Here is a 15338-nt window from a genome sequence, read left to right on the forward strand (position 1 = left end):
ATCTCCAATTAGAGGCAGCTAGCTGGTCCTCGTTGTCTCTAATTGGAGATCATACTTAAGTAGGCTTTTTTTTCCCACCTGGGTTTTGTGGGTGATTGTTTTTGAGTAGTGTATGTTTCACCTCTGCGTCACGTTTTTTGTTAGTTTGTTTGTTGTTATTCTAGTTTATTTATATGTATTGCATAGTTTCACAGTATAAATAAAATGTGGAACAACACAAACACTGCACTTTGGTCCGCTCCTCCTTTCGACAGCCGTGACAAAAAGGTTAAATAAAATAAATAAAAATATTCGTGTGTGTGATAGTGTCTTTCTCGTGTGGGTGCAGTGGAGTGGCATCTCACCCAAACAGGAGCGTAAGGTGAAGTTGTAATTGAAGCCCGGGGGACACTCGCACTCATACATGCCAGGGTTGTTGACACATTTAGCTGGTTCCTCACAGATACTGGGGTACAGCAAACACTCATTGATATCTGGAGAGGGGAAATACATTTAGCTGGTTCCTCAGAGATACTGGAGTACAGCAAGATACTATCTGGAGAGGGGAACACATTTAACTGGTTCCTCAGAGATACTGGGGTACAGCAGATACTATCTGGAGAGGGGAATACATTTAGCTGGTTCCTCAGAGATACAGCAAGATACTATCTGGAGAGGGGAATACATTTAGCTGGTTCCTCAGAGATACTGGAGTACAGCAAGATACTATCTGGAGAGGGGAACACATTTAGCATATACTATCTGGAGAGGGGAAACACATTTAGCTGGTTCCTCAGAGATACTGGAGTACAGCAAGATACTATCTGGAGAGGGGAACACATTTAGCTGGTTCCTCAGAGATACTGGGGTACAGCAGACACTATCTGGAGAGGGGAAACACATTTAGCTGGTTCCTCAGAGATACTGGGGTACAGCAGATACTATCTGGAGAGGGGAACACATTTAGCTGGTTCCTCGGAGATACTGGGGTACAGCAGATACTATCTGGAGAGGGGAATACATTTAGCTGGTTCCTCAGAGATACTGGGGTACAGCAGATACTATCTGGAGAGGGGGAACACATTTAGCAGATACTATCTCGAGAGGGGAACACATTTAGCTGGTTCCTCAGAGATACTGGGGTACAGCAGATACTATCTGGAGAGGGGAAATACATTTAGCTGGTTCCTCAGAGATACTGGGGTACAGCAGATACTATCTGGAGAGGGGAACACATTTAGCTGGTTCCTCAGAGATACTGGGGTACAGCAAGATATTATCTGGAGAGGGGAATACATTTAGCTGGTTCCTCACAGATACTGGGGTACAGCAAACACTCATTGATATCTGGAGAGGGGAAATACATTTAGCTGGTTCGTCAGAGATACTGGAGTACAGCAAGATACTATCTGGAGAGGGGAACACATTTAGCTGGTTCCTCAGAGATACTGGGGTAAAGGAGATACCATCTGGAGAGGGGAACACATATAGCTGGTTCCTCAGAGATACTGGGGTACAGCAAGGTACTATCTGGAGAGGGGAACACATTTAGCTGGTTCCTCAGAGATACTGGGGTACAGCAGATACTATCTGGAGAGGGGAAACACATTTAGCTGGTTCCTCAGAGATACAGGGGTACAGCAGATACTCTCTGGAGAGGGGAACAAATTTTGCAGTTCCTCAGAGATACTGGGGTACAGTAGATACTATCTGGAGAGGGGAAACACATTTAGCTGGTACCTCAGAGATACTGGGGTACAGCAGATACTATCTGGAGAGGTGAATACATTTAGCTGGTTCCTCAGAGATACTGGGGTACAGCAGATACTATCTGGAGAGGGGAAACACATTTAGCTGGTTCCTCAGATATACAGGGGTACAGCAGATACTATCTGGAGAGGGGAACACATTTAGCTGGTTCCTCAGAGATACTGGGGAACAGCTGATACCATCTGGAGAGGGGAACACATTTAGCTGGTTCCTCAGAGATACTGGGGTACAGCAGATACTATCTGGAGAGGGGAAATACATTTAGCTGGTTCCTCAGAGATACTGGGGTACAGCAAGATACTATCTGGAGAGGGGAACACATTTAGCTGGTTCCTCAGAGATACTTGGGTACAGCAGATACTATCTGGAGAGAGAAACACATTTAGCTGGTTCCTCAGAGATACTGGGGTACAGCAGATACAATCTGGAGAGGGGGAACACATTTAGCATATACTATCTGGAGAGGGGAAACACATTTAGCTGGTTCCTCAGAGATACTGGAGTACAGCAAGATACTATCTGGAGAGGGGAACACATTTAGCTGGTTCTTCAGAGATACTGGGGTACAGCAGATACTATCTGGAGAGGGGAACACATTTAGCTGGTTCCTCAGAGATACTGGGGTACAGCAGATACAATCTGGAGAGGGGGAACACATTTAGCATATACTATCTGGAGAGGGGAAACACATTTAGCTGGTTCCTCAGAGATACTGGAGTACAGCAAGATACTATCTGGAGAGGGGAACACATTTAGCTGGTTCCTCAGAGATACTGGGGTACAGCAGATACTATCTGGAGAGGGGAACACATTTAGCTGGTTCCTCAGAGATACTGGGGTACAGCAAGATATTATCTGGAGAGGGCAATACATTTAGCTGGTTCCTCAGAGATTCTGGGGTACAGGAAGATACTATCTGGAGAGGGGAACACATTTAGCTGGTTCCTCAGAGATACTGGGGTACAGCAGATACTATCTGGAGAGGGAAACACATTTAGCTGGTTCCTCAGAGATACTGGGGTACAGGAGATACCATCTGGAGAGGGGAACACATATAGCTGGTTCCTCAGAGATACTGGGGTACAGCAAGGTACTATCTGGAGAGGGGAACACATTTAGCTGGTTCCTCAGAGATACTGGGGTACTGCAGATACTATCTGGAGAGGGGAACACATTTAGCTGGTTCCTCAGAGATACTGGGGTACAGCAGATACTATCTGGAGAGGGGAAACACATTTAGCTGGTTCCTCAGAGATACTGGGGTACAGCAGATACTCTCTGGAGAGGGGAACAAATTTTGCAGTTCCTCAGAGATACTGGGGTACAGCAGATACTATCTGGAGAGGGGAAACACATTTAGCTGGTTCCTCAGAGATACTGGGGTACAGCAGATACTATCTGGAGAGGGGAATACATTTAGCTGGTTCCTCAGAGATACTGGGGAACAGCTTATACCATCTGGAGAGGAGAACACATTTAGCTGGTTCCTCAGAGATACTGGGGTACAGCAGATACTATCTGGAGAGGGGAAACACATTTAGCTGGTTCCTCAGATATACTGGGGTACAGCAGATACTATCTGGAGAGGAGAACACATTTAGCTGGTTCCTCAGAGATACTGGGGTACAGCAGATACTATCTGGAGAGGGGAATACATTTAGCTGGTTCCTCAGAGATACTGGGGAACAGATGATACCATCTGGAGAGGGGAACACATTTAGCTGGTACCTCAGAGATACTGGGGTACAGCAGATACTATCTGGAGAGGGGAAACACATTTAGCTGGTTCCTAAGATATACTGGGGTACAGCAAGATACTATCTGGAGACGGGAACACATTTAGCTGGTTCCTCAGAGATACTGGGGTACAGCAGATACTATCTGGAGAGGGGAACACATTTAGCTGGTTCCTCAGAGATACTGGGGTAGAGCAGATACTATCTGGAGAGGGGAATACATTTAGCTGGTTCCTCAGAGATACTGGGGTACAGCAGATACTATCTGGAGAGGGGGAACACATTTAGCAGATACTATCTGGAGAGGGGAACACATTTAGCTGGTTCCTCAGAGATACTGGGGTACTGCAGATACTATCTGGAGAGGGGAACACATTTAGCTGGTTCCTCAGAGATACTGGGGTACAGCAGATACTCTCTGGAGAGGGGAACAAATTTTGCGGTTCCTCAGAGATACTGGGGTACAGCAGATACTATCTGGAGAGGGGAAACACATTTAGCTGGTTCCTCAGAGATACTGGGATACAGCAAGATGCTATCTGGAGAGGGGAAACACATTTAGCTGGTTCCTCAGAGATACTGGGGTACAGCAGATACTATCTGGAGAGGGGAATACATTTAGCTGGTTCCTCAGAGATACTGGGGAACAGCTTATACCATCTGGAGAGGAGAACACATTTAGCTGGTTCCTCAGAGATACTGGGGTACAGCAGATACTATCTGGAGAGGGGAAACACATTTAGCTGGTTCCTCAGATATACTGGGGTACAGCAAGATACTATCTGGAGACGGGAACACATTTAGCTGGTTCCTCAGAGATACTGGGGTACAGCAGATACTATCTGGAGAGGGGAACACATTTAGCTGGTTCCTCAGAGATACTGGGGTAGAGCAGATACTATCTGGAGAGGGGAACACATTTAGCTGGTTCCTCAGAGATACTGGGGTACAGCAGATACTATCTGGAGAGGGGAATACATTTAGCTGGTTCCTCAGAGATACTGGGGAACAGCTGATACCATCTGGAGAGGAGAACACATTTAGCTGGTTCCTCAGAGATACTGGGGTACAGCAGATACTATCTGGAGAGGGGAAACACATTTAGCTGGTTCCTCAGATATACTGGCGTACAGCAGATACTATCTGGAGAGGGGAACACATTTAGCTGGTTCCTCAGATATACTGGGGTACAGCAAGATACTATCTGGAGACGGGAACACATTTAGCTGGTTCCTCAGAGATACTGGGGTACAGCAGATACTATCTGGAGAGGGGAACACATTTAGCAGATAGTATCTGGAGAGGGGAACACATTTAGCTGGTTCCTCAGAGATACTGGGGAACAGCTGATACCATCTGGAGAGGGGAACACATTTAGCTGGTTCCTCAGAGATACTGGGGAACAGCAGATACTATCTGGAGAGGGGAAACACATTTAGCTGGTTCCTCAGAGATACTGGGATACAGCAAGATGCTATCTGGAGAGGGGAAACACATTTAGCTGGTTCCTCAGAGATACTGGGCAACAGCAGATACTATCTGGAGAGGGGAATACATTTAGCTGGTTCCTCAGAGATACTGGGGAACAGCTGATACCATCTGGAGAGGAGAACACATTTAGCTGGTTCCTCAGAGATACAGCAGATACTATCTGGAGAGGGGAAACACATTTAGCTGGTTCCTCAGATATACTGGGGTACAGCAGATACTATCTGGAGAGGGGAAACACATTTAGCTGGTTCCTCAGATATACTGGGGTACAGCAAGATACTATCTGGAGAAGGGAACACATTTAGCTGGTTCCTCAGAGATACTGGGGTACAGCAGATACTATCTGGAGAGGGGAACACATTTAGCTGGTTCCTCAGAGATACTGGGGTAGAGCAGATACTATCTGGAGAGGGGAACACATTTAGCTGGTTCCTCAGATATACTGGGGTACAGCAGATACTATCTGGAGAGGGGAAACACATTTAGCTGGTTCCTCAGATATACTGGGGTACAGCAAGATACTATCTGGAGAAGGGAACACATTTAGCTGGTTCCTCAGAGATACTGGGGTACAGCAGATACTATCTGGAGAGGGGGAACACATTTAGCAGATACTATCTGGAGAGGGGAACACATTTAGCTGGTTCCTCAGAGATACTGGGGTACAGCAGATACTATACCGAGAAGGGAAATACATTTAGCTGGTTCCTCAGAGATACTGGGATACAGCAAGATGCTATCTGGAGAGGGGAAACACATTTAGCTGGTTCCTCAGAGATACTGGGCAACAGCAGATACTATCTGGAGAGGGGAATACATTTAGCTGGTTCCTCAGAGATACTGGGGAACAGCAGATACCATCTGGAGAGGAGAACACATTTAGCTGGTTCCTCAGAGATACTATCTGGAGAGGGGAAACACATTTAGCTGGTTCCTCAGAGATACTGGGGTACAGCAGATTCTATCTGGAGAGGGGAACCACATTTAGCTGGTTCCTCAGAGATACTGGGGTACACCAGATACTATCTGGAGAGGGGAATACATTTAGCTGGTTCCTCAGAGATACTGGGGAACAGCTGATACCATCTGGAGAGGGGAAACACATTTAGCTGGTTCCTCAGATATACTGGGGTACAGCAAGATACTATCTGGAGAAGGGAACACATTTAGCTGGTTCCTCAGAGATACTGGGGTACAGCAGATACTATCTGGAGAGGGGAAATACATTTAGCTGGTTCCTCAGAGATACTGGGGTACAGCAGACACTATCTGGAGAGGGGAAACACATTTAGCTGGTTCCTCAGAGATACTGGGGTACAGCAGATACTATCTGGAGAGGGGGAACACATTTAGCAGATACTATCTGGAGAGGGGAAATACATTTAGCTGGTTCCTCAGAGATACAGCAGATACTATCTGTTGAGGGGAACACATTTAGCTGGTTCCTCAGAGATACTGGGGTACAGCAAGATAATATCTGGAGAGGGGAACACATTTAGCTGGTTCCTCAGAGATACTGGGGTACAGCAAGACACTATCTGGAGAGGGGAACACATTTAGCTGGTTCCTCAGAGATACTGGGGTACAGCAGACACTATCTGGAGAGGGGTACACATTTAGCTGGTTCCTCAGAGATACTGGGGTACAGCAGATACTATCTGGAGAGGGGAAATACATTTAGCTGGTTCCTCAGAGATACTGGGGTATAGCAGATACTATCTGTTGAGGGGAACACATTTAGCTGGTTCCTCAGAGATACTGGGGTACAGCAAGATACTATCTGGAGAGGGGAATACATTTAGCTGGTTCCTCAAAGATACTGGGGTACAGCAGATACTATCTGGAGAGGGGAATACATTTAGCTGGTTCCTCAGAGATACTGGGGAACAGCTGATACCATCTGGAGAGGGGAACACATTTAGCTGGTTACTCAGAGATACTGGGGTACAGCAGACACTATCTGGAGAGGGGAAACACATTTAGCTGGTTCCTCAGAGATACTGGGGTACAGCAAGATACTATCTGGAGAGGGGAAACACATTTAGCTGGTTCCTCAGAGATACTGGGGTACAGCAAGATACTATCTGGAGAGGGGAACACATTTAGCTGGTTCCTCAGAGATTTTGGGGTACAGCAGATACTATCTGGAGAGGGGAAATACATTTAGCTGGTTCCTCAGAGATACAGCAGATACTATCTGTTGAGGGGAACACATTTAGCTGGTTCCTCAGAGATACTGGGGTACAGCAAGATAATATCTGGAGAGGGGAATACATTTAGCTGGTTCCTCAGAGATACTGGGGTACAGCAAGACACTATCTGGAGAGGGGAACACATTTAGCTGGTTCCTCAGAGATACTGGGGTACAGCAGACACTATCTGGAGAGGGGAACACATTTAGCTGGTTCCTCAGAGATACTGGGGTACAGCTGATACCATCTGGAGAGGGGAAAAAATGTAGCTGGTTCCTCAGAGATACAGCAGATACTATCTGGAGAGGGGGAACACATTTAGCAGATACTATCTGGAGAGGGGAACACATTTTGCTGGTTCCTCAGAGATACTGGGGTAGAGCAGACACTATCTGGAGAGGGGAAAAATTTAGCTGGTTCCTCAGAGATACTGGGGTACAGCAGATACTATCTGGAGAGGGGAACACATTTAGCAGATACTATCTGGAGAGGGGAACACATTTTGCTGGTTCCTCAGAGATACTGGGGTACAGCAGATACTATCTGGAGAGGGGAACACATTTAGCTGGTTCCTCAGAGATACTGGGGTACAGCAGATACCATCTGGATAGGGGAATACATTTAGCTGGTTCCTCAGAGATACTGGGGTGCAGCAGATACTATCTGGAGGGGGGAAATACATTTAGCTGGTTCCTCAGAGATACTGGGGTACAGCAGATACTATCTGGAGAGGGGAAACACATTTAGATGGTTCCTCAGAGATAGTGGGGTACAGCAAGATGCTATCTGGAGAGGGGAACACATTTAGCTGGTTCCTCAAAGATACTGGGGTACAGCAGATACTATCTGGAGAGGGGAATACATTTAGCTGGTTCCTCAGAGATACTGGGGAACAGCTGATACCATCTGGAGAGGGGAACACATTTAGCTGGTTACTCAGAGATACTGGGGTACAGCAGATACTATCTGGAGAGAGAAACACATTTAGCTGGTTCCTCAGAGATACTGGGGTACAGCAGATACCATCTGGAGAGGGGAACACATATAGCTGGTTCCTCAGAGATACTGGGGTACAGCAGATACTATCTGGAGAGGGGAACACATTTAGCTGGTTCCTCAGAGATACTGGGGAACAGCAGATACTATCTGGAGAGGGGAACACATTTAGCTGGTTACTCAGAGATACTGGGGTACAGCAGACACTATCTGGAGAGGGGAAACACATTTAGCTGGTTCCTCAGAGATACTGGGGTACAGCAAGATACTATCTGGAGAGGGGAAACACATTTAGCTGGTTCCTCAGAGATTTTGGGGTACAGCAGATACTATCTGGAGAGGGGAAATACATTTAGCTGGTTCCTCAGAGATACTGGGGTACAGCAGATACTATCTGTTGAGGGGAACACATTTAGCTGGTTCCTCAGAGATACTGGGGTACAGCAAGATAATATCTGGAGAGGGGAATACATTTAGCTGGTTCCTCAGAGATACTTGGGTACAGCAAGACACTATCTGGAGAGGGGAACACATTTAGCTGGTTCCTCAGAGATACTGGGGTACAGCAGATACTATCTGGAGAGAGAAACACATTTAGCTGGTTCCTCAGAGATACTGGGGTACAGCAGATACCATCTGGAGAGGGGAACACATATAGCTGGTTCCTCAGAGATACTGGGGTACAGCAGATACTATCTGGAGAGGGGAACACATTTAGCAGATACTATCTGGAGAGGGGAACACATTTTGCTGGTTCCTCAGAGATACTGGGGTACAGCAGATACTATCTGGAGAGGGGGAACACATTTAGGAGATACTATCTGGAGAGGGGAACACATTTTGCTTGTTCCTCAGAGATACTGGGGTACAGCAGACACTATCTGGAGAGGGGAAACACATTTAGCTGGTTCCTCAGAGATACTGGGGTACAGCAGTTACTATCTGGAGAGGGGAAATACATTTAGCTGGTTCCTCAGAGATACTGGGGTACAGCAGATACTATCTGGAGAGGGGAACACATTTAGCTAGTTCCTCAGAGATACTGGGGTACAGCAGATACTATCTGGAGAGGGGAACACATTTAGCTGGTTCCTCAGAGATACTGGGGTACAGGAAGATACTCTCTGGAGAGGGGAACACATTTAGCTGGTTCCTCAGAGATACTGGGGTACAGCAAGATACTATCTGGAGAGGGGAACACATTTAGCTGGTTCCTCAGAGATACTGGGGTACAGCAGACACTATCTGGAGAGGGGTACACATTTAGCTGGTTCCTCAGAGATACTGGGGTATAGCTGATACCATCTGGAGAGGGGAAACACATTTAGCTGGTTCCTCAGAGATACTGGGGTACAGCAGATACTATCTGGAGAGGGGGAACACATTTAGCAGATACTATCTGGAGAGGGGAACACATTTTGATGGTTCCTCAGAGATACTGGGGTAGAGCAGACACTATCTGGAGAGGGGAAATACATTTAGCTGGTTCCTCAGAGATACTGGGGTACAGGAGATACTATCTGGAGAGGGGAAATACATTTAGCTGGTTCCTCAGAGATACTGGGGTACAGCAGATACTATCTGGAGAGGGGGAACACATTTAGATGGTTCCTCAGAGATACTGGGGTACAGCAGATACTATCTGGAGAGGGGAACACATTTAGCTGGTTCCTCAGAGATACTGGGCTACAGCAGATACTATCTGGAGAGGGGAACATATTTAGCTGGTTCCTCAGAGATACTGGGGTACAGCAGATACTATCTGGAGAGGGGAACACATTTAGCTGGTTCCTCAGAGATACTGGGGTACAGCAGATACTATCTGGAGAGGGGAAACACATTTAGCTGGTTCCTCAGAGATACTGGGGTACAGCAGATACTATCATGAGAGGGGAAATACATTTAGCTGGTTCCTCAGAGATACTGGGGTACAGCAGATACTTTCTGGGGAGGGGAAACGCATTTAGCTGGTTCCTCAGAGATACTGGGGTACAGCAGATACTATCTGGAGAGGGGAACAACATTTAGCTGGTTCCTCAGAGATACTGGGGTACAGCAGATACTATCTGGAGAGGGGAACACATTTAGCTGGTTCCTCAGAGATACTGGGGTACAGCAGATACTATCTGGAGAGGGGGAACACATTTAGCAGAAACTATCTGGAGAGGGGAAACACATTTAGCTGGTTCCTCAGAGATACTGGGGTACAGCAGATACTATCCGGAGAGGGGAAACACATTTAGCTGGTTCCTCAGAGATACTGGGGTACAGCAGATACTATCTGGAGAGGGGAACACATTTAGCTGGTTCTTCAGAGATACTGGGGTACAGCTGATACCTTCTGGAGAGGGGAAATACATTTAGCTGGTTCCTCAAAGATACTGGGGTACAGCAGATACTATCTGTAGAGGGGAACAACATTTAGCTGGTTCCTCAGAGATACTGGGGTACAGCAGATACTATCTGGAGAGGGGAACACATTTAGCTGGTTCCTCAGAGATACTGGGGTACAGCAAGATACTATCTGGAGAAGGGAACACATTTAGCTGGTTCCTCAGAGATACTGGGGTACAGCAAGATACTATCTGGAGAGGGGAATACATTTAGCTGGTTCCTCAGAGACACTGGGGTACAGCAGATACTATCTGGAGAGGAGGAAAAAATTTAGCTGGTTCCTCAGAGATACTGGCGTACAGCAGATACTATCTGGAGAGGGGAAATACATTTAGCTGGTTCCTCAGAGATACTGGGGTACAGCAGATACTATCTGGAGAGGGGAACACATTTAGCTGGTTCCTTAGAGATACTGGGGTACAGCAGATACTATCTGGAGAGGGGGAACACATTTAGCAGATACTATCTGGAGAGGGGAACACATTTAGCTGGTTCCTCAGAGATACTGGGGTACAGCAGATACTATCTGGAGAGGGGAACATATTTAGCTGGTTCCTCAGAGATACTGGGGTACAGCAGATACTATCTGGAGTGGGGAAATACATTTAGCTGGTTCCTCAGAGATACTGGGGTACAGCAGATACTTTCTGGGGAGGGGAAACACATTTAGCTGGTTCCTCAGAGATACTGGGGTACAGCAGATACTATCTGGAGAGGGGAACAACATTTAGCTGGTTCCTCAGAGATACTGGGGTACAGCAAGATACTATCTGGAGAGGGGAATACATTTAGCTGGTTCCTCAGAGACACTGGGGTACAGCAAGATACTATCTGGAGAAGGGAACACATTTAGCTGGTTCCTCAGAGATACTGGGGTACAGCAAGATACTATCTGGAGAGGGGAATACATTTAGCTGGTTCCTCATAGACACTGAGGTACAGCAGATACTATCTGGAGAGGGGAAATAAATTTAGCTGGTTCCTCAGAGATACTGGGGTACAGCAGACACTATCTGGAGAGGGGAACACATTTAGCTGGTTCTTCAGAGATACTGGGGTACAGCTGATACCTTCTGGAGAGGGGAAATACATTTAGCTGGTTCCTCAAAGATACTGGGGTACAGCAGATACTATCTGGAGAGGGGAAATACATTTAGCTGGTTCCTCAGAGATACTGGGGTACAGCAGATACTATCTGGAGAGGGGAACATATTTAGCTGGTTCCTCAGAGATACTGGGGTACAGCAGATACTATCTGGAGAGGGGAAATACATTTAGCTGGTTCCTCAGAGATACTGGGGTACAGCAGATACTATCTGGAGAGGGGAAAAACATTTAGCTGGTTCCTCAGAGATACTGGGGTACAGCAGATACTATATGGAGAGGGGAAACACATTTAGCTGGTTCCTCAGAGATACTGGGGTACAGCAGATACTATCTGGAGAGGGGGAACACATTTAGCAGATACTATCTGGAGAGGGGAACACATTTTGCTGGTTCCTCAGAGATACTGGGGTACAGCAGACACTATCTGGAGAGGGGAAAAAATGTAGCTGGTTCCTCAGAGATACTGGAGTACAGCAGATACTATATGGAGAGGGGAAACACATTTAGCTGGTTCCTCAGAGATACTGGGGTACAGCAGGTACTATCTGGAGAGGGGAACACATTTAGCTGGTTCCTCAGAGATACTGGGGTACAGCAGAAACTATCTGGAGAGGGGAACACATTTAGCTGGTTCCTCAGAGATACTGGGGTACAGCAAGATACTATCTGGAGAAGGGAACACATTTAGCTGGTTCCTCAGAGATACTGGGGTACAGCAAGATACTATCTGGAGAGGGGAATACATTTAGCTGGTTCCTCAGAGACACTGGGGTACAGCAGATACTATCTGGAGAGGGGAAATAAATTTAGCTGGTTCCTCAGAGATACTGGGGTACAGCAGACACTATCTGGAGAGGGGAACACATTTAGCTGGTTCTTCAGAGATACTGGGGTACAGCTGATACCATCTGGAGAGGGGAAAAAATTTAGCTGGTTCCTCAGAGATACTGGAGTACAGCAGATACTATCTGGAGTGGGGAAACACATTTAGCTGGTTCCTCAGAGATACTGGGGTACAGCAAGATACTATCTGGAGAGGGGAATACATTTAGCTGGTTCCTCAGAGATACTGGGGTACAGCAGATACTATCTGGAGAGGGGAACATATTTAGCTGGTTCCTCAGAGATACTGGGGTACAGCAGATACTATCTGGAGAGGGGAATACATTTAGCTGGTTCCTCAGAGACACTGGGGTACAGCAGATACTATCTGGAGAGGGGGAACACATTTCTGTTCAGAGATACTGGGACAGCAGATACTATCTGGAGAGGGGAACACATTTTGCTGGTTCCTCAGAGATACTGGGGTACAGCAGATACTATCTGGAGAGGGGAAAAATGTAGCTGGTTCCTCAGAGATACTGGAGTACAGCAGATACTATATGGAGAGGGGAAATACATTTAGCTGGTTCCTCAGAGATACTGGGGTACAGCAGATACTATCTGGAGAGGGGAAAAACATTTAGCTGGTTCCTCAGAGATACTGGGGTACAGCAGATACTATATGGAGAGGGGAAACACATTTAGCTGGTTCCTCAGAGATACTGGGGTACAGCAGATACTATCTGGAGAGGGGGAACACATTTAGCAGATACTATCTGGAGAGGGGAACACATTTTGCTGGTTCCTCAGAGATACTGGGGTACAGCAGATACTATCTGGAGAGGGGAAAAATGTAGCTGGTTCCTCAGAGATACTGGAGTACAGCAGATACTAAATGGAGAGGGGAAACACATTTTGCTGGTTCCTCAGAGATACTGGGGTACAGCAGATACTATCTGGAGAGGGGAACACATTTAGCTGGTTCCTCAGAGATACTGGGGTACAGCAGATACTATCTGGAGAGGGGAACATATTTAGCTGGTTCCTCAGAGATACTGGGGTACAGCAGAAACTATCTGGAGAGGGGAACATATTTAGCTGGTTCCTCAGAGATACTGGGGTACAGCAGATACTATCTGGAGAGGGGAACACATTTAGCTGGTTCCTCAGAGATACTGGGGTACAGCAGATACTATCTGGAGAGGGGAACACATTTAGCTGGTTCCTCAGAGATACTGGGGTACAGCAGATACTATCTGGAGAGGGGAAACACATTTAGCTGGTTCCTCAGAGATACTGGGGTACAGCAGATACTATCTGGAGAGGGGAAACACATTTAGCTGGTTCCTCAGACATACTGGGGTACAGCAGATACTATCTGGAGAGGGGAACACATTTAGCTGGTTCCTCAGAGATACTGGGGTACAGCAGATACTATCTGGAGAGGGGAACACATTTTGCTGGTTCCTCAGAGATACAGCAGACACTATCTGGAGAGGGGAAACACATTTAGCTGGTTCCTCAGAGATACTGGGGTACAGCAGATACTATCTGGAGAGGGGAACACATTTAGCTGGTTCCTCAGAGATACTGGGGTACAGCAGATACTATCTGGAGAGGGGAACATATTTAGCTGGTTCCTCAGAGATACTGGGGTACAGCAGATACTATCTGGAGAGGGGAAATACATTTAGCTGGTTCCTCAGAGATACTGGGGTACAGCAGATACTTTCTGGAGAGGGGAAACACATTTAGCTGGTTCCTCAGAGATACTGGGGTACAGCAGATACTATCTGGAGAGGGGAAACACATTTAGCTGGTTCCTCAGAGATACTGGGGTACAGCAGATACTATCTGGGGAGGGGAAACACATTTAGCTGGTTCCTCAGAGATACTGGGGTACAGCAGATACTATCTGGAGAGGGGGAACACATTTAGCAGATACTATCTGGAGAGGGGAACACATTTTGCTGGTTCCTCAGAGATACTGGGGTACAGCAGACACTATCTGGAGAGGGGAAAAATGTAGCTGGTTCCTCAGAGATACTGGAGTACAGCAGATACTATATGGAGAGGGGAAACACATTTAGCTGGTTCCTCAGAGATACTGGGGTACAGCAGGTACTATCTGGAGAGGGGAACACATTTAGCTGGTTCCTCAGAGATACTGGGGTACAGCAGATACTATCTGGAGAAGGGGAACACATTTAGGAGATACTATCTGGAGAGGGGAACACATTTTGCTGGTTCCTCAGAGATACTGGGGTACAGCAGATACTATCTGGAGAGGGGAACACATTTAGCTGGTTCCTCAGAGATACTGGGGTACAGCAAGATACTATCTGGAGAGGGGAATACATTTAGCTGGTTCCTCAGAGACACTGGGGTACAGCAGACACTATCTGGAGAGGGGAACACATTTAGCTGGTTCTTCAGAGATACTGGGGTACAGCTGATACCATCTGGAGAGGGGAAAAGAATTTAGCTGGTTCCTCAGAGATACTGGGGTACAGCAAGATACTCTCTGGAGAGGGGAACACATTTAGCTGGTTCCTTAGAGATACTGGGGTACAGCAAGATACTATCTGGAGAAGGGAACACATTTAGCTGGTTCCTCAGAGATACTGGGGTCCAGCAAGATACTATCTGGAGAGGGGAAATACATTTAGCTGGTTCCTCAGAGATACTGGGGTACAGCAAGATACTATCTGGAGAGGGGAATACATTTAGCTGGTTCCTCAGAGACACTGGGGTACAGCAGATACTATCTGGAGAGGGGAAATACATTTAGCTGGTTCCTCAGAGATACAACAGATACTATCTGGAGAGGGGAACACATTTAGCTGGTTCC

The 15338-nt window shown here is 46.8% G+C and overlaps 1 protein-coding gene and 1 long non-coding RNA gene across 8 annotated transcripts in view; both read right to left on the bottom strand.

Moving 5' to 3' along the window:
* The window catches only part of LOC106594202 (vitamin K-dependent protein S-like), a 43342-nt gene that overhangs the window by 11393 nt on the left and 16611 nt on the right, over nt 1-15338 (bottom strand). For 5 of the 7 annotated variants that reach the window (XR_006768214.1, XR_006768215.1, XM_045714003.1 and 2 more), the window contains exon 6: nt 345-473. The exons of the other annotated variants lie outside the window; for them this stretch is intronic. Coding sequence is in view for 3 of the 5 variants with exons in the window: in XM_045714003.1 (XP_045569959.1) it covers nt 345-473 (129 nt within the window). In the remaining 2 variants the exon portion in view is untranslated. The remainder of the gene's footprint in view (nt 1-344; nt 474-15338) is intronic. 7 annotated transcript variants of the gene reach the window in all.
* Nucleotides 890-6178, bottom strand: LOC123740227 (uncharacterized). Its single transcript, XR_006768217.1, has 3 exons — nt 5993-6178; nt 3478-3531; nt 890-3297 (listed from the first exon to the last, which is right to left on the bottom strand). It is a non-coding gene; the product is annotated as an uncharacterized lncRNA (long non-coding RNA).

The sequence above is a fragment of the Salmo salar genome, unplaced genomic scaffold (genome assembly GCF_905237065.1).
Source record: "Salmo salar unplaced genomic scaffold, Ssal_v3.1, whole genome shotgun sequence".
Taxonomy (NCBI): domain Eukaryota; kingdom Metazoa; phylum Chordata; class Actinopteri; order Salmoniformes; family Salmonidae; genus Salmo; species Salmo salar.